Source organism: Chelonoidis abingdonii, chromosome 7 (assembly GCF_003597395.2).
Source record: "Chelonoidis abingdonii isolate Lonesome George chromosome 7, CheloAbing_2.0, whole genome shotgun sequence".
NCBI lineage: Eukaryota > Metazoa > Chordata > Testudines > Testudinidae > Chelonoidis > Chelonoidis abingdonii.
The window spans coordinates 11,512,204-11,531,935 of record NC_133775.1 but is presented as its reverse complement, the minus strand read 5'-3'; the positions used below and the strand labels follow the sequence as shown (position 1 = coordinate 11,531,935).

The window sequence follows — 19,732 nt, the reverse complement described above, 5'->3', positions numbered from 1 at the left end:
ATATTGTAAGTAGGGCTGTCAATTAATCGCAGTTAACTCATGTGATTAACTCAAAAAAATTAATCGCGGTTAAAAAAAGTAATCCTGTGTAATCGTGGTTTTAATTACGTTGTTAAACAATAGAATACCAATTGTAATTTATTAATTTTTTTTTGACGTTTTTTCTACATTTTCAAATATATTAATTTGACTTGCTACAAAGAATACAGAATGTATAGTGCTCACTTTATATAATACAGTATTTTCAGTTCACCTTATACAAGTACTGTTGTGCAATCTTTCTCGTGAAAGTGCAATTTACAAATGTAGATTATTATTTTTTTGTTACAACTGCACTCAAAAACAAAACTGTGTAAAGCTTTAGAGGCTACAAGTCCACTCAGTCTACTTCCTGACAAGTAAGTTTGTTTACATTTACAGGAGATAATGGTGCCCATTTCTTATTTACAATGTCAGCTGAAAGTGAGAACAGACGTTCGCATGGCACTTTTGTAGCAGGCATTGCAAGGTATTTATGTGCCAGATATGATAAACATTTGTATGCTCCTTCATGCTTCGGCCACCATTCCAGAACACATATTTCCATGCTGATGGCACTCGTTAAAAAAATAATGTGTTAACTAAATTTGTGACTAAACTCATTGAGAGAGAATTATATATCTCCTGCTCTATTTTACCCACATTCTGCCATATATTTCAAGTTATAGCAGTCTTGGATGATGACCCAGCATATGTTTGTTTTAAGAACACTTTCACTGCAGATTTCACAAAATGCAAAGAAGGTACCAGTGTGAGATTTCTAAAGATAGCCACAGTACTTGACCCAAGGTTTAAGAATCTGAAGTGCCTTCCAAAATCTGAGACCTGGTCTACACTACGTGTTTAAACCGATATTAGCAGCATTAAACCGATTTAACACCGCATCCGTCCACACTACGAGGCCCTTTATATCGATATAAAGGGCTCTTTAAATCGGCTTCTGTACTCCTCCCTGACGAGAGGAGTAGCGCAAAAAATCGATATTACCATATCAGATTAGTGTTAGTGTGGCCGCAAATCACCGGTGTTGGCCTCGGGCGGTATCCCACACCCACAGGGCAAACCACTGTGACCGCTCTGGACAGCAATCTGAACTTGGATGCACTGGCCAGGTAGACAGGAAAAGCCCAGCAAACTTGTTGATTTCAATTTCCTGTTTGGCCAGCGTGGAGAGCTCACCAACACAGGTGACCATGCAGAGCTCATCAGCACAGGTAGCAATGTAGTCTCCTGAGAATTGAAAAGAGCTCCAGCATGGACTGCACAGGAGGTACTGGATCTGATCGCTGTATGGGAGAGAGATTCAGTGCTAACAGAACTCATTCCAAAGCAAAATGAAAAATATTTGAAAAAATTTCCAAGGCTATGATGGAAAAAGGCCACACCAGGGACTCAGTGCAGTGCAGAATGAAAGTTAAGGAGCTCAGACAAGCTACCAGAACCAAAGAAGCAAAAGGAAGGTGCGGGTCAGGGCCGCAAAACACCGCTTCTACGCTGAGCTGCATGCATTTTTAGGGGGCTGCGCCACCACTACCTCACCCCTGCTCATGGATTCCGAGGTGGGGGTGTAATCTCAACCGGCTGCTGAGGATTCTGCGGGGGAAGATGAGGAGGAGGAGGAAGAGGAGGACCTTGCAGAGAGCACACAGCACATAGCCCCAACAGCCAGGAGCTTTTTTCTGACCCAGACAGAATTACCCTCCCAGCCCTCCCAAGCCACTAGCCAGACAGTGAAGCCATGGAAGCGACCTCTGGTGAGTGTGCCTTTTTGTAAATATAAACATGGTTTAAAAGCAAGCTTTTTTTAATGATTAATTTGCCCTGAGGACTTGGGATGCACTCGCGGCCCGTAAAGTACTGGAAAAGTTTAACGTGTCTGGGGATGGAGCGGAAATCCTCCAGGGACATCTCCATGAAGCGCTCCTGGAAGGTACTCCAAAAGCCTTTGCAGAAGGTTTCTGGGCAAGGCAGCCTTGTTCCGTCCACCATGGTAGGACACTTTACCACGCCATGCATGTAGCAAGTAATCGGGTATCATTGCATGACAAAGCATAGCTGCGTATGGTCCCGGTGATTGCTGGCATTCAAGAAACATCCGTTCTTTATCTCACTCTGTTATCATCAGCAGAGTGATATTGTTCATGGTAACCTAGTTGAAATTCAGGAATTTAATTAAGGGGAGAGAGATGGCCATTTTCCTACTGGCTGTTTGCTGTTGCTTAAAAGAAATCCTTCCTTGCACGTAGCCAAACGGGGGAGGGGAGGAGGGGAAATAGCGCTGAGCTTTTTCGTGTTTGGCTAGCAGGATCTTCCCAGCTACCAGCCATGTGGTGGGGGGTGTAAGGGGGGGTGATTAGCAGTGATCTTCCATGATACCAGCCATGTGGTGGGGGGAGGGGTAAAGCAGTCATCCTAGAGAATTGGATTGTGGGGGGTTGGCTTCTGCTGCTGCATGTAACAGGAAAGAAGCATCACTGAATGGGATTTGTTGATATTTGGAAAGGAGGCACTGTGTATATGAAAGCTGCAGAAGCCGAAAGACAATGGCTTACCATGGCCGCATGCAAGCTGAATTCTGATGCTCGGACCTGCGTCTGTGAGATCTGTAACACCAGAGCCGCAGGCACTCAATATTAAGATGCAAAATGCGATCTTGTAGTGAAATCACATGTGCTATGTAAGGTGAATAGTGTTGTTCACTGTGAAAGAGTATAAACCATTGTTCTGTAAAATGTATCTTTTTTAAATACTTCTCTCCCTTTTTTCCTCTCCCTCATGCAGCTGCAAATTTTTCAAGCTCCCTACTCCATCCCGAAGGCTAGCTCAGATAAGGTGGAGGAAAAGAGACGCGAGACGAAAATGTTCTCAGAAATCATGGAAGTAACCCGCAATGAAAGAGCTCATCTGAATGAGTGGAAGGATGTGGTAGCAAAGTACAGGAAAGATGCCAGTGAACGTGAGGATAGGAGGAACGAACGTGAGGATAGGAGAGACGCTCGAGATGAGAGGTGGCGGCAGGAAGATCAGAGGTGTAGGCAGGAAGATCAGCGGTGGCGGGATGCAACGCTGGGGCTGCTGCGTGATCAAACTGATATCCCTCCGATGTCTGGGAGCTTCAGGAAGAGCAGCGGGGTCACAGAGTGCTGCTGCAGCCCCTGTGTAACCACCTCCACCACTCACCATGTTCCATATCTTTCACCCAGACATGTAAGAACGTGTGGGGGGAAGGCTTCATGCACCCGCCCACTCCACCCCCGTGGACAGTCCAATCAAAAGGCTGTCATTACATTGAAATGTTTTTTAGTGGCTTTTCCTTCCCTCCTATTCCTCCTCCCAAACCACAGCCGGGATACCTTGTCAGCTCTCCCTCTTTTTTAATGACTTTTTTAATAAAGAATACATGATTTTTAAACATAGTGACTTTATTTCCTTAAGCAAGCTGTAATTGAAGGGAAGGTGGGTTGCTTACAGGGAAGTGAGTCAATGAAGGAGCGGGGGGTTCATGAAGGGGAAACAAAACACAAGCAGTCACACCATACCCTGGCCCGTGATGAAACTCATTTTCAAAGCTTCTCTGATGCACACCACTTCCTGGTGTGTGCTCTTCTAATCGCCCTGGTGTCTGGCTGCGCGTAATCAGCGGCCAGGTGATTTGCCTCAGCCTCCCACCCCGCCATAAGGTCTCCCCTTACTCTCACAGAGATTGTGGAGCACACAGCAAGCAGCAATAACAAAGGGGACATTGGTTTGGCTGAGGTCTGAGCGAGTGAGTAATGTGCGCCAGCATGCGCTTTAAAACGGGGCAAATGCACATTCTGCCACCATTCTGCACTTGCTCAGCCTGTAGTTGAACAGCTCCTGACCACTGTCCAGGCTGCCTTGTATGGCTTCATGAGCCATGGCATCAAGGGGTAGGCTGGGTACCCAGGATAACTACAGGCATTTCAACATCCCCAACTGTTTTTTCTGGTCTGGGAAGTAATTCCCTTGCTGCAGCAGTTTAAACAGAGCAGTGCTTCTGAAGACGTGAGCGTCATGAACCCTTCCAGGCCATCCCACGTGGATGTTGGTGAAACGTCCCTTGTGATCCACACCAGTGCTTGCAGCACCATTGAAAATACCCTTGCTGTTTACGTGTGGGTGCCCTGGTGCTCCGATGCAAGATAGGGCATATGAGTTGCATCTGTCGCCCCAACCACAGTTAGGGATCCATTGCAGCAAGCCATCCACTATGACCTGCACATTTCCCAGAGTCCAACCTTTCGTAGCAGCAGCTTAATGATTGCTTTGGCTACTTGCATCACAGCAGCCCCACAGTAGATTTCATACTCCAAATCATTTTTCCCGGACTGACGGTAGCTGTCTGGCATTGCAAGCTTCCAGAGGGCTATTGCCACTCACTTTTCCACTGTGGAGGGTGCTCTCATCTTGGTATTCTGGCGTTTCAGGACAGGGGAAAGCAAGTCACAAAGTTCCATGAAAGTACCCTTACGCATGCAAAAGTTTCGCAGCCATTGGGAATCGTCCCACACCTGCAAAACTATGCGGTCCCACCGTCTGTGCTTGTTTCCAGGCCCAAAATTGGCGTTCAGTGGCTAGAACCTGCCCCATTACCAGCAGGATCTCCAAAGCGCAGGGGCCCGCAGTTTGACAGAATTCTGTGTCCATGTCCTCATCACTCTCGTCGCCGTTCTGCCGTAGCCGCTGTCTCCTCGCCTGGCTTTGCAGGTCCCGGTTCAACATAGACTGCACGAGAATGTGCGAGGTGTTTACAACGTCCACGATTGCAGTATTGATCTGAGCAGGGTCCATGCTTGCTATGCTATGGCGTTTGCACAGTTCACCCAGGAAAAAAGGCGCAAAATGGTTATCTGCTGCTTTCATGGAGGGAGCGGTGAGGCTGTACCCAGAACCACCGCGACAATGATTTTTGCCCCATCAGGCACTGGGCTCTCAACCCAGAATTCCATGGGGCGGGGGAGACTGCGGGTACTGTGGGATAGCTACCCACAGTGCAACGCTCCAGAAATCGACGCTAGCCTCAGACCATGGACGCACCCCTCCGAATTAATGTGGTTAGTGTGGCCGTGTGCACTCGACTTTATACAATCTGTTTTATAAAACCAGTTTTATGTTAAATCGGAATAATCCCGTAGTGTAGACGTACCCTGAGCGGGAGGATGTGTGGAGCATGCTTTCAGAAGTCTTAAAAGAGCAACATTCTGATGTGAGAACTACAGAACCCAAACCACCAAAAAAGAAAATCAGCCTTCTGTTGGTGGCATCTGACTCAGAGGATGAAAATGAACATGCCTCGGTTTGCACTGCTTTGGATCATTACTGAGCAGAACCCATCTTCAGCATGGATGCATGAGAGGGGAGGGATAGCTCAGTAGTTTGAGTGTTGGCCTGCTAAACCCAGGGTTATGAGTTCAATCTTTGCGGGGGCCACTTAGGAATATGGAGCAAAAATCTGTCTGGGGACTGGCCCTGCTTTGAGCAGGGCGTTGGACTAGATGACCTCCTGAGGTCCCTTCCAACCCTGATATTCTATGATTTTCTATGAAATGATGGTTGAAGCTTGAAGGGACATGTGAATCTTTAGTGCATTGGGCATGTAAATATCTTGTGACACCAGCTACAACAGTGCCATGCAAATGCCTGTTCTCACTTTCAGGTGACATTGTAAACAAGAACTAGGAAGCTTTATCTCCTGCAAATGTAAACAAACTTGTTTGTCTGAACAATTGGCTGAAGAAGAAGTAGGACTGAGTGGACTTGTAGGTTCTAAAGTTTTATATTGTTTTATTTTTGAATGAAGGTTTTTTTTGCACATAATTATACATTTGTAAGTTCAACTTTCATGATAAAGAGATTGCATTACAGTACTTATATTAGGTGAATTGAAAAATACTATTTTTTTTGTTTTTACAGTGCAAATATTTGTAATAAAATAAATACAAAGTGAGCACTGTACACTTTGTATTGTGTGCTGTAACTGAAATCAGTATCTTTGAAAATGTAGAAGATAGCCAAAATATTTAAATGTTATTCTATTATTTACAGTGCGATTAATTGTGATTAATTTTTTTAATAGCTTGGTAGCCCTAATTGTAAGTCAAATTGACAAAACATTTATCGTTTTGCATCGTTTCAAGAAAATTACATCTACATGGTAGCTTTAATTTCAGTTTTTTGCAGCTTTATGTGGGCTACTAGCCATTTTCTTTTCTATTCTACTGAATCTGCTTCTAAGCATTGGAGATTAAATGCAAATAGTTTACCCCAAATAAACTGTGTATTTTTATGTGCAGGATGCCCAAGTAGTAAGTGTGGAAAAGTCACTAAACACTCAAACTTTATGGAAAGTTGTCTTAAAATTGCCATCACATTTCCTTTGATATTCTACTCAGCTCCTTGTTAATGTCACGTCCCAGATATCACAAATACTGAAAACTGCTCCAGAATAATGGAGCTGGCCCTTCGGAGGCTAAGGTTATTGGTGCATTTTTATAACGTGGGATGATCATCTTTAACTTAATACAAAAGCAATGTAAGAAACAAAACACACAAGTAAAACAAAACAAAACCAACGCCCCCAAAACGTACTAAAAAACCTTACTGCTGTTGGCCCTTTTGGGCTGACTGTGTTGTTCCAGTGAAGTTCATGACATCTGTGTTGGTACTTTGGGGTGCATATCTGAGTATTGCTTTCTGAGGTGTTGCAGCAATTAGGATCAGCTGGAACTACACTGGGATACCTTTTTAAAGCAAATATATGCTCAGTACCCCATGTCTGTTGTTGGTTGGGTCTCTGAGCACATAGAAATAAATTTTTAACTCATTTTTGGTAAACTATTTCCAGTTCACCTTTAAAATATTGTTTTGAAATCTGAAAAATAAGAATTTTTTCCATGTATAAAAATGTTACTTTTAACAAAATTCATTAAGTAAACCAAACTTCATGCTACTTATTTATTTGACAAGTTCAAGAGCTACTCCTGAGGGCATTCTGTGCCAAAAAATTAAAATGCTGCGCATGATATTTTTTAATTCTGCAAATGTTATTTGTCAAATAAATGTAGAGGCTCCAGCATGGCATTGGGGAGCACAGGCCACTGGCTGCATAGAGGTGGGAGATCACTGTGCAGCTTTCCCCCCTCCCTGGACATGGACTCAGTGGTGAGACTGCACCCAACCCTGACAGTGCAAGGACTGGACCTGCCCCAGAAACACCCCAGGGCTCTGTCCCTCCATGCCAAGTGCACCAGATGTGGGAGGCAGGCTCAGCAAGGTAGGATCCAAGTATGGAGGGGATCCAGGTGTGAGTTGAGAGGGTTCTGTGTGTGGCAATCAGGGTGTGGACGGCTCAGTGGGAGGATCCGGGTGCGGAGGTGTGTGTCTAGATGCACAGGGGCTTGGGGGTTTCTGAGTGCAATGGTAATGGAACTCTGCAGGGGGGTCCAGATGAAGGTTGTTGGGGCTCAGTGGGCTGGGGGTGGGAGGGTCTAGGGGCGGGGATAGAGCTTGGCAGGGGGGTCTGGGTGTGGGTGGCTCAGTGGAGAGGTCCAGATGCTCGGGGAGTAGGACTCAGTAGGGTGTGAATCTGGGTGCAAGTGGCTCGCTGGGGTGATGCAGGGGGAGTGGGGCTTATCGAGGGGGGTTCTGAGTGTGGGGGCTGAGGCTCGGTGGAAGGGTCTGGGTATGAGGGGATCTGGATGTGCGGGGCTTGGGCAGATGGGGAAGAAGCTCCCTGCAGCTGAGGAGCAATGAATGCAAGAAGCGAGGGGAGGGGTGGAGGAGGAAGGGGGAGTTTGCCTAGCTTCCTGCAGCTGGGGGAGAAATCTGGGGGTGGGTCTGATCCAGCCCCAGATGCCGGGCAGGGGAAGAGGAAATCCCGTCCTCCCCTGCCCAGCCTGGACTAGCAGCTGAGCTTGGCGCAGAGTAGGAGCCACCAGCTGGGTCTTCCTGAGTCCTGCCTCCTGCCTCACACTGATTTACCTCTCTACCGGCTGTCTTGGGCACCTGAAACATACTGCTGAGGAGAGTTGCATGACCACTCTTGTGGCTTCCCTTTGCTTCCCAGTCAGAAAGTCATTTTTCTATGGGGAAGCAAAGAAATATTTGGGGGACATAAAGCCTGAGCATGTGCAGTGGCACAGAATTCCCCCAGGAGTAAAGAGCCAGCACTTAAAGCTGAACATACACCATATCAGAGGATTCTGATTACAAAAATATTCAAATTATTTTTTAATGTGTAGATGGAGCGGATGGGTTTACTAGACGAATTCATAGAATATAACTTGAAAGAGAAAGATGTCTGAATTATTTGTTAGCACCCATTTTCATGGAGTAGATGAACATTTTTAACATTTTTCATAAATATCAGTAGATGAGTACAATGAATTATTGTAGGAAAATTGACGATAAACATGTATTTAAATTGTACAACTTAAATGGTGTTAAACTAATTATAAAATTCAGTAATTCAATTTCTGAAGAAAATAACCTGTCCTAATTTTGTTTGGTCCTCATTTTCAGATGAGTCACCCAGATGTTCTGATACAGGTGCTTGACATTTTAAAAAACTCTGGTGAGTTACCTTCTTTATCTGTAGTTAATGCTTGCTTACTTAACTGCTTTTTGTACTAACATTGCTGGGAAAAATAGAACAAAGCGCGCACAGAATATTTTAATTACAAAAAGGATAGAGATTTTGTTTTACTGTAGCTTTTTTCAGTCAGAGTAATGCTAGTGAATGGTGCTAGACTGATACTGACTGCTTCCTGGAAACCACAAGGGAAGAGGCAATTCTTAGTTTAGTTCTGTGTGGAGCACAGGATCTGGTCCAAGAGGTGAATATAGCTGAACTGATCAGTAATAGTGACTATAATGTATTTAAATTTAACATCTTTGTGGAGGGAAAATACCAAAGAAGCCGTAGACAGCAGCTTTTAACTTTAAAAAGGAAATTACAAGAAAAATTACAAGGGTGAAATGCCTGCAAGACACATAGAAACCTTTAAAAAACACCATAAGAGAGACTCAAATTAAAAGGATACCCCAAATAAAATAATAAGAGGACCAAAAAATGCCACCATGGCTAAACAGAGTAAAAGAGGGAGTTAGAGGAAAAAACGCATACTTTAAAAATTGCAAGTCAAGTCACACTGAGGAGAATAGAAAGGACCATAAACTCTGGCAAGTCAAGTATTGAAGTATAATTAGGTAGGCCAAAAATAAATTGAAGAACAGCTCCTACCCTGCTCTCCTCCTTATACATTTGCAGGGGTCCTTCTCACAAGAGCCTGTTATTAAGAGAAATGGCCTCATTGCTTTGTTTGGGAGGCATAGAAGAGATACTACGCCCAATATTTCCTTATCCCAAAGAAGAAAGTGGTTTTTGTCCTATCCTAGGCCTGCAGAGACTGAATGTGTATATGCACCACCTCAGAATCAGGATGGTAATGCTTGTCTGCATCTCTCGAGACTGATGAGTGTTTCTTGACATCCAGGATATGTACTTCCACATAGCCCTCCATCCGTCTTATAAGGAGTACCTAAGCTTCATGGTGGGTCCACTCATTACTAGTATGAGGTACTGCCATTTGGACTCCATGGAACCAAGGGTCTTTATGCCTAGTGATAGTTGCGGCACATCTCAGCAGGAAGGGCATTCCTATCTACTCTTACCTGGACAATTGGCTGAAGCAGTGCAGATCCCAGAAGATGGCAGCAAGCCTGGAATTGACACTGTGTTCTCTCAGTTGGGCCTCTTAGTAAACTCCCCAAAAAATCATCTTACCATATTGCAGGTGATAGAGTGCAAAAAAGCCATAATCGGCTCCAGGTTTCAGCGTAGTCACTAGAGGTTGGGATAGAATCAAACCTGTCTGTGATGAGTCAGACATGTCTGGGGTGCTCGGCCATATATTAGTATGGATGTATGTGATGGCACTTGCTAGACTTCATCTCTGGCCATTCCAACTCTGGCTCACACCAGTCTGTTCCCTGGCAAAACACCAGATGTATGAGAAGATCATGATTCCATCTCACGTCATCACAGAACTCAGATGGTGGAAGGAACCCACAAATGTGTTCAGTGGGTTCCCTCCCCTACAAGGACTCTAATCACAGATGTATCAGGAACAGGCTTGGGGAGCCCACCCAGACCATCTAAAGATGCAAGAGACTTGGTCCCTGGAAAATACAGTGCTTCACATCAATGTCCTGGAGCTCAGAGCCATCACACTAACCTGTCTGCCCTTCCTACCTGTTTCCCAAAACTCCACAGTGCAGATCGTGCTGGACAACAGGTCAACAATGCACTATATAAACAAGTAAGGTGGTGCACACTTCTTCCTCCTAGTTCTAGAAACTAAGAAGCTCTGGACCTGGTGCCACCATCACGGGATAACCCTAATGATTCTTCATCTCCTAGGAGTCAGCAACAACCTGGCAGTCAGTCTGTTACCACACATGAGTGTACATTGAGGAAATCCATCATAAAGCTGATATTCTTGCATTGGGGGAACCATCTGATAGGCGTGTTTGCCCCCAGTGTCAATGCAAAGAGCCAGAACTTTAGTTCCAAAGGGGTTGTGAACCTGGGGTAGTTACTGGATGGCTTCTTTCTGCAAGGATCTCATGGCATTCTATGTGCATTTTCACCAATTTTCCCTCATCCCCAGGGTAACTTCCAAAATCAAGAGACAAAGCCATGATTAGTCTAATATTCTGCACTAGCAAGTTTTGGCTGACAGAACTAATACACATGTCCATTCAGCCACTGATCTAGCTCCCAGACTACCCGAAAGTGATCTCAGAGCACCAGAGCCAGATACACCACCCAGACCCTAAGTCACTGCAACTGACAGTGTGGCTGTTTGCTGGCTGAGTACCATAGAGAGAGACTGTCCCCTCCAAGTGCAGGAAGTCCTAATAGAGAGCAGGAAAACATAAACCAGAAATATATGTTCTTCCAAATGGAAAGTGTTCTCAATATGGGCAGCTCAAGAGGTTCTGGACCTGATCCAGGCCTTAATACCAAAGACCCTCAACTACCTATCACACTTAAAACAGACTGGCCTTTTGTTCAGTTCTGTTAAGGGCCATCTTGCAGCAATTTCTGCTTACCATACCATTTGCCTCTAAAGTTATGCCTCCCGCCGCCCCAACCTGATGGTATCAAAGTTCCTCAAAGGGCTATTCCATACTTACTCACTGGTCAGAGAGTTAGCCAAGTTAGATACACCTAGACATGTTAGACTAATTTCAATAGAGCTTAAGCAGCCTGTGCTGCCTGTTTGAAGTATGTCCAATTTCTGGAATTTGTAGGGCAGCTATGTGCAGCTCAGTCTATACATTTCCAACACACTGTTCTTCGTCAGAGGTTCCAACATTAGATGCTCATTTTCATAGGCTTCTTCTGCAATTTTTATTTAAGTAAGACTTCTCTGATCCACTTCCAAGCAAACCAGGTAATTGCTTGTTTGTCACCAAGAGTGAATCCATGTGAACCATCACTCAAAGAAGAACGAACGATTACTTACCTTACAGTAACTGTGGTTCTTAACAATGTATTGTCCATTTGGATTTCATGCTCCAACCTCCTTTCCTGCTACTGTAGAATCCTACTCCTTCAGGATTCTGTATTGGCAATGGAACTGAAGGATTTGTAGGCTTCCTTAGCCCTTTATGCCATTGAGTGAGGGGATGGGAGGATATTGAAGGTGGAGATGCATCCCCAGTGGACATTGCTGGGCACAAAAGAATATGATGCTTGAGGAGCATGTGCACCAAGAGCGTAGTCCGTGTGAACAATACATTTCGAAGAACCATAGTTACTGTAACCTTTCCTCCTTACTGAATGTACTGTAGTTGTGGTGAGAATCCAAAGTGATCAGAAAATATTTAGACATATGGCACCTGCAACTTAAATGTACTTAATTTGAATCTAGCAGCTAAAAGAAACAATTAGGGAGAGCTATGTAAGACTTTTAAATCTAACATTTTTTTTCTTCTCTTCCTTGTTTAGCTTTTTACTCAGATGTGGAGTCAGATTTCCATGCCAAAGTTCCTGTTGTCTTTTGCAAAGATGTTAAAAGGTTTGTTTAAAAGTTCAAAAGGATTCTTAACAATATATCAACGTTTATTCTGCTTATTCATACCTCCTGGCAGCTGGTTGCTTGCACTCCCAGCAATAAACGTCAGTGTAATATTCATACTAACAGTGGAAAGCCCAGAAAGAGAGGTTGGCTTCATCCTCTCACTTGGACTAGCCCATATTCACCGACAACACCAGTTGGGAGAGTCTGGTCATGTTCCTTCTGGATGGAGTTAAATAAGGAAAAGGGAAAGTCATTGCCGGGGGATGCTTAAAATTTATACCAACCATTTAATCCAAGGATCTCAAAGCATTTCACAAATTTAAGTCTCACTACTCACATGGGAGGCTGAAAAGGGGAGATGTGGAGATAACTTCATCAACCACTGAAATGCAGCCACATGAATGAAATTTAGCTGCTGTTTAATGGTGTACAGGACCACTATATGACAGTTTAGGATAGGAGGTATTGGGTTGAAACCAGGAGAGCCCCTGGCTACTCTTTGGGGCAGGAACTATTGCTTCCTATGTGTATGGATGTTGCTAACACATTATAAGGATCAACAGAATGTTAATAATAATTATTTAGGGAGGCAGAATGAAGTTTCTTGAGAGAAGATTTAGCTGGTACATCCCAGCTGTTACATTAAAAAATAAACACATAGCATAGATCTTAAATGAGTGGATTGGCTCTGGTTTTTGTGTTTAATCTGAAAAAGTCAAGACCCTTTTACCTTTCTGGTGTAAAAAAAAAAAAAAAAAATAGTAGTATAGTAACTCCTCACTTAAAGTCGTCCCAGTTGACGTTGTTTCGGTGTTGCGTTGCTGATCAATTAGGGAACATGCTTGTTTAAAGTTGTGCAATGCTCCCTTCTAATGTCTTTTGGCAGCTGCCTGCTTTGACCACTTTTTGCAGGAAGAGCAGCCCTTTGCAGCTAGCTGGTGGGGGCTTGTAACCAGGGTGGACTGGGAGCCCCCCATCAGCTCCCCACTCCCCTAAATTTCCTGTGCTGTAGCCACCCAGCAGGCTATCAATTGCAGGCAGTTCAGCTATCCCTCCCCCCACTAGCATGTGCTGCTCCTGCCCTCTGCCTTGGAGCTGCTCCCAGAGACTCCTGCTTACTGTGCAGGGGGGAAGAAGAGGGGGTTAATGTCAGGGTATCCCCCTCCCCCCTGCTCCTGCACCCCGCTTACCCCTTCTCCGTATAGAGCAAGAAGGGGACACAGACAGAGAGAGACATAGAGAGCTTGGGGCAGCAGCTGCTGTCTCAACTTCTTGATCCACTTAAAAAGACAGGGCACTTAAGAGTGGGTCAGCTTACTTAAAGGGGCAGTGTGCGTCTCTCTGTCTCTCCCACACACAAGGTGTGTGTCTGTCTCTATCTGCTGTGCTGTCTCCCCTCCCTCCTGTTCTTGCTGCCTTGTGTGAGAGATGACATTAACAACATGTTAACCCTCTTCCACCTTCTAACTTCACCACCTCAACCAACTTCACAATCATCAAAGCTGTGAACAGTATTAAATTGTTTGTTTAAAACGTATGCTGTGTGTATATCTATATAGTATCAGAGGGGTAGCTGTGTTAGTATGGATCTGTAAAAGCAGCAAAGCTCATGCTCCAATACGTCTGTTAGTCTATAAGGTGCCACAGGACTCTTTGCTGCTTTTGTATCTATATAATATATAGTTTTTTGTCTGGTGAAAAAAATTTCCCTGGAACCTAACCCCTCCATTTACATTAATTCTTATGGGGAAATTGGATTCGCTTAACATCGTTTTGCTTAAAGTTGCATTTTTCAGGAACATAACTACAACCTTAAGCGAGGAGTCACTATATTATCTGGGAGAGAAGATGAATCAAGATAATACAAAGAAAAACCAAAAAAGTGCGCTTCAAAGATAAGGGTCTAGTTTACTGCATACATCTCTACCTCGATATAATGCTGTCCTCGGGAGCCAAAAAATCTTACCACGTTATAGGTGAAACTGCGTTATATCGAACTTCATTTGATCCACCAGAGTGCGCAGCCCCGCCCCCCTCCCTCCCCCCCGGAGCACTGCTTTACTGCATTATATCCGAATTTGTGTTATATCGGGTCACGTTATATCGAAGTAGAGGTGTATTTTATATTTAAAATACTAGCTTTTCCAAGTTTCCTTTGGTTTGGCACTCCTCCCGCTCCTACAGATTCATTTCCTCCACAAGGGTAATGAATACTAACCCATATCAGTCAAATGTCCACCCTGTACCCAATATTATTTAATGTCAAGTGAACGATGGGAAAGGAAATAGGAAGAGGGGATAAGATATTAATCTCCATGTTGCATATATGGCAACACACACTGGAAGTTTAAGTGACTTGCATAAGGTTACACAGTTAATCAGGGGCAGAGTTGAGCATAGGAAAAAAATTATCAATGACAATTTTCATTGTTATAGCTGGAAGGGATTTTTGTGAGTTCCAAATCCAACTCCTGCAGTAATGAAAATCGAACTCAGGGTACGTCTACACTGCACGATTATTTCGAATTAGCTTAAACCGATATTACAAAACAGATCTAATAAAATCGGTTTAGCGCGTCCACAGTGGGATCCCGAAATCGATTGTTTGCGTCCATGGTCCAAAGCTACCATCGATTTCAGGAGCGGTGCACTGTGGGTAGCTGTTCCTCAGCTATCCCATAGTTCCCACTTCCGTGTTGAGAGCACAGTGCCTGATGGGGCAGAAAACACTGCCCCGGGTGGTGCTGGGTACAGCCTCACCCCTCCCTTTGTGAAGGCAGCAGACAACCCTTTGGCGCCTTTTTCGCGGAGTGCATTGAGCAAACGCCATAGCACAGCAATCTTTTCCTTTTTTTTTTTCACGTGGTGGTGGGGGGAAATAAACTGAGGAGCTGTTCCCTGAACCACGCCAGACACTGTGTTTGAACCTACAGACATTGGGAGCTCAGCCAAGAATGCAAATAATTTTCAGAGACTGCTGTGGACTGTGGGATAGCTGGAGTCCTCAGTACCCCCTCCCTCCCTTCATGAGCGTCCATTTGAGTCTCTGGCTTCCCGTTACGCTTGTCACGCAGCGCTGTGTATCCTGGAGTTTTTTATTCAAACGCTTTGGCATTTCGTGTTCTGTAACGGAGCTGGATACAACAGATTTGTCTCCCCATACAGCGATCAGACCTAGTATCTCCCGTACGGTCTATGCTGGAGCTCTTTTTCGATTTCAAACTGCATCGCCAGCCGTGCTGATCAGAGCTCCATGCTGGACAAGCAGGAAATGTAATTCAAAAGTTCGCGGGGCTTTTCCTGTTTACCTGCCCGCTGCATCCGAGTTCAGATTGCTGTCCAGAGCGGTCAGTGCTGCACTCTGGGATGCCGCCCGGAGGCCAATAACGTCGATTTCCGTCCACATGAACCCTAATCCGAGTTATCACTATCGAATTTAGCGCTACTCCTCTCGTTTGGGAGGAGTTCCGAAATCGATTTAAGGAGCCGTTTAACTCGATATTAATGACGACGTCATGTGAACGGATACAGCGTTAAATCGGTATATCGGCCATTAAACCGATTTAAAGTCGCAGTGTAGACCTGGCCTCAGTTTGATAGGTATCATGTTGCTTGCTAAAATGGTCACTTTCATTCATGAGAGGTGTTCTGCTATTTGCTTTCAATATGCTAGGAGTGGCAATCTGTCAAACTTTGCTTACTTGGAGTTAAAATTATGAACTTAAACTGGTTTCTTATTTCTCTCTTAATGACAGTGGTTTAACTTGTAAAGTGAGTGCTAGAAATGATGTGGCCTGTCTTACAACTGATTTGCTGGCTGCACTTGGCAAACTGGAACCTGTCCTTGCTCCCTTGGTGTTGGCTTTCCGCTACTGGGCTAGAGTAAGTTAATACAAATAAAGACCGCTTAAACGTGTCTGTTCTCCCCTTGAGGATTGCACATAAAGTATAATACAGCAATGAATGTGTTATGGGAATAAACTTCCTGTGACGCAGACACCAGCATGTAATTTATAATACAGTAGTATCAAAGTTTCTTATGAAATTTTTCTTTTTCCACTAAATCAAAATGTATTATAGTCAAGTGTAGTATCCATCTCTCCTGTAAACTGTGTCTGCAAATGCTTCAGCATTTATATCCCACAGTTACAGAAAAAAATGTTTGGATAGGGAGAGAGGAATGAAGAGGTATGGGAAGGGTGAAAAATATTTTCTTCTGAGACTTAAGGCAGAACCTTATTTGAGGCTGAGATGGAGAGCTGACAGGCAGAGCTGCAGAGAAGGAGGCACTCATTGATCAACAGGGACAAGATTATGTTGAAGGAAAAGAGGGAGTAGATAGGTGCAAGATGAGTAGAGGGAATACAAAGACAAAGTCCATGAAGTAGGCTACAGTAAGCTTAAGGAGGGTAGTTTTCAACTGGATTCTGAAATACAAGAAGTAGCACACACTTAGCTGTATATAATTGGGTTATAAACCTTTGTGAGTTTCAGTGACTGACTCTGGAGTGATTTATTAATATCAGAATCTGGAAGTAGATTGCAACTCCATGTGCATAGTTTTGTGCATGGTTACAATAGATGTTTTGTGTTTTTTTTTAACTCAACGACTCTGAATTCTCTTTTCTGTTCTGTATTGTGATTTGAAGTGTATGCAGTGGCATGTAATGCAGAACTTGTCCACTTTGTGTCTAGAGGCTGCCTTTTTTACATCTGTGGAGAGATGTTTTATATTAAATCACTTGCAGTCTCCCAGTGGTGCAACTAAGTTTAAGGAACTTGTGTTGCTAAAATTCCTAGCTAGATTCCTGAAAAGGTCTAACATGTAAAAGTCATCAAATCTTCCCAGACTCTGGGTTGTAGTACACTAGTAACTCATGAAGAGTTTTCCAGTGGAACTTGTCCAAAGATCTACTGGGTAAGATTTTGTGCTGTGCCAGTATTGAACTCTCATAGCCCAGAGGGAGGGGCGAGCTAAGGTACCCTTAAGCCACTTTTGTACTCCCTGGGCTAGTCTGGGGCTGGATGGGGCCGGTCACAGTTATGGATGCCGTCCAAGGCTGCCCTGTTGGCTGCGGTACTGTCCAGAATCTCTGCACTGTTGCAGCCCTACTCCCATCCCCATCCTTGTCCTGCCCCCTACTCCAGGGCTTGCAGGGAGGTTGTTGAATGGCTGTTGTCCACAGTGCCTGTGCAAGGGAATTCTCCCCTAGTCAGAACTGGGGGTTATAGGACCCTGTGCAAGACATGACTTCTTCCCTGCTTGCAAAGAGACATTGCCACACCCACAATTTCCTTTTAGCAGTTTTATTATCCAAACTTAAACAAACTGTTTCTCAGCTCACCCTTCACATCTTGGGCTCTCCTTGCCCCACATCCCAGGGGACTATGGTAGTCCTGCTGCTTCTGCTTCCCGCCTCTCTCTCAGTTGGTTCTATTATCACAGCCAGTCCTCCTGTAATGAAGCAACCTCTAATCATTTATAGCCTAGGTGCAGCTCCTTCCTCCTTAATGTGCTCAGCTAGGAGCACTTGCTGTGGCACAGGGGAGCTGGACCTATTTCAGCCACAAGGACCAGCCTCCATCTGACATGCCCTCTTACACTGCTCTGGCCCTTTTATCTGATGTAAAGGGGCCAGAGAGGGGGTGAGGATCTCACTCTTCATTTGTGTTATACACACTTCTAAAATTGCCACTATTTCATTGGCTCTATTCTGCCTTCCATAACATTATGAAGCAGACCAACTAGCAAACATTAGACGTCTTATCACCTGCAGTACAGTTTCAACAGGTGCAGGGCTTTCCAGATCCTCATTCTAGGACTGGGAACTCCTTCCCAGCATTCATCCCAAGAGAGTAAGCATAATTTGCCAAACCCACCACTCATCAAAATCAAGGCAGTTTTAAATAATGAGCTCATGTCAGGCTGCCAGCAAAACAATTGTACACATTTTTGCCTCCATCTTCCACTGGGTCAACTAGAGATACCATTGCTGAGTATAAGAATTGAGCTGTAACAGCCCTATTAAGTATACTTGAGATGTCAAATCCTTTTATAATTCAGGTTTGGGTTAACTACTAAATGATACTTGACTTTATTGAAAAGTGCATTCCATTATATAGTATTATTAATATTGATATTTTTGTGAAGAAGGTTTCATAAACCGATTAGTGCCATACAATACACAAAGACATTACATTACAAACTAGAAAAGAGAACTGTTTGAAGTCTGCCTAAAAATAGTGAAAAACCTCTTGAGCTCACTTGGAAAAGCATTCTACCAGCATAGAGCCAGATATGAAGAAGCCCTCTGTACCTGACCATTGCACAATAGCAGGTTCTCTAACCAAAACCATAAATCCCTGGCAGAAGCATAAATGTGAGCCACAACTGCATAGTTATGATAGAATCAATGAGTGTAATAATAATAATTAATAAAGTTGAACTTTACAAATGATTACAGATTACATTTTATCCTCTGCCCAATGTGTATCTGCTGTAACTTTCTGAATAATGCTGTAACATGGGAGTCGCAAGGTGTGGAAAAAAGTAGGTGAGGTGCTGTGTTCTGAATGAATTGTGAGTGAGAAGTAGATAACATAGAAGACATCTGTATAAACGTTCATCATTTCCTTAGATTTTGAGATGAAAGACTTTCTAGTCAGCTTTAGCATATACTCCATATTCCTTTTGAACTTTTTTAATGGCTCATTTGTATAATGTATTATATAAATAAAATGCTAAAATCTTACCAGAAAACTACAGCTGTCTTATCTTTTTGTAGTTGTGCCATATTGACTGCCAGGCAGAAGGTGGGATTCCCTCATATTCTTTTGCCTTAATGGTGATATTTTTTCTTCAACAAAGAAAACCACCCATTTTACCATCCTATTTAGGCACTTGGGTAAGTTTTTTTTTTTATGACAATATAATAATCCTACTCTCACGATATTTTTAACGGGCAGTGCTACATAGGTATTTTACAGATCATAAGATGTGTCATACTAGATTGAATAGTTTAAATAAAGCACCTGGCACATTTTTCTTTGTGTGGTTGACTTGTGCCTGTTGCTTCTGAGGAAAGTGAAAGATTCTCGTAATATACCTGGACAATTGTGCGATTCTGTGCTTTGGGTCAGGGGGAAGGAATTTATTTTTTAACTCAGTTGACACACTGAGATGTGATTACTCTTTTCTTACCATGCATAACTAACATTAGCAGTGTTGGTGAAATTATCTTTTTGGGGCCCTGAAATTGCCATTTCTATGTTTTGGTCCAAGTATGGTATGTGACATACAATCTTGTTCTCAAAAATTCTTTAATTGTATTTAGATTGAAGGCTTCGATTTAAAGAGGGCAGATGACTACACACTGAGAGGTATAGAAGAGGAGAAGTTTGTAAGATGGGAATACAAGCCAACGAATAATGGAGCGGGGAAAAATTCAAGTGGTGCAGAAGACAAAGCTAAAGCTGAACAGCAAAAAGGTAGTAAGAAGTCAACAAGCTCAGAAATGGACAACCAAAGTAATGCGAAGGAGAAACATGGCAAAGTGAGTCATTGTTTTATCTGAATGGAGACC

The 19,732-nt window shown here is 43.7% G+C and overlaps 1 protein-coding gene across 2 annotated transcripts in view; it reads left to right on the top strand.

The window, feature by feature from the left end:
• TUT4 (terminal uridylyl transferase 4) overlaps window positions 1–19,732 on the top strand; it is an 83,432-nt gene that overhangs the window by 22,750 nt on the left and 40,950 nt on the right. For both annotated transcript variants that reach the window (XM_075067613.1, XM_075067614.1), the window contains exons 7-11: window positions 8,581–8,632; window positions 12,077–12,146; window positions 15,905–16,031; window positions 18,935–19,054; window positions 19,484–19,702. In XM_075067613.1, coding sequence (XP_074923714.1) covers window positions 8,581–8,632; window positions 12,077–12,146; window positions 15,905–16,031; window positions 18,935–19,054; window positions 19,484–19,702 — 588 coding nt within the window. The remainder of the gene's footprint in view (window positions 1–8,580; window positions 8,633–12,076; window positions 12,147–15,904; window positions 16,032–18,934; window positions 19,055–19,483; window positions 19,703–19,732) is intronic.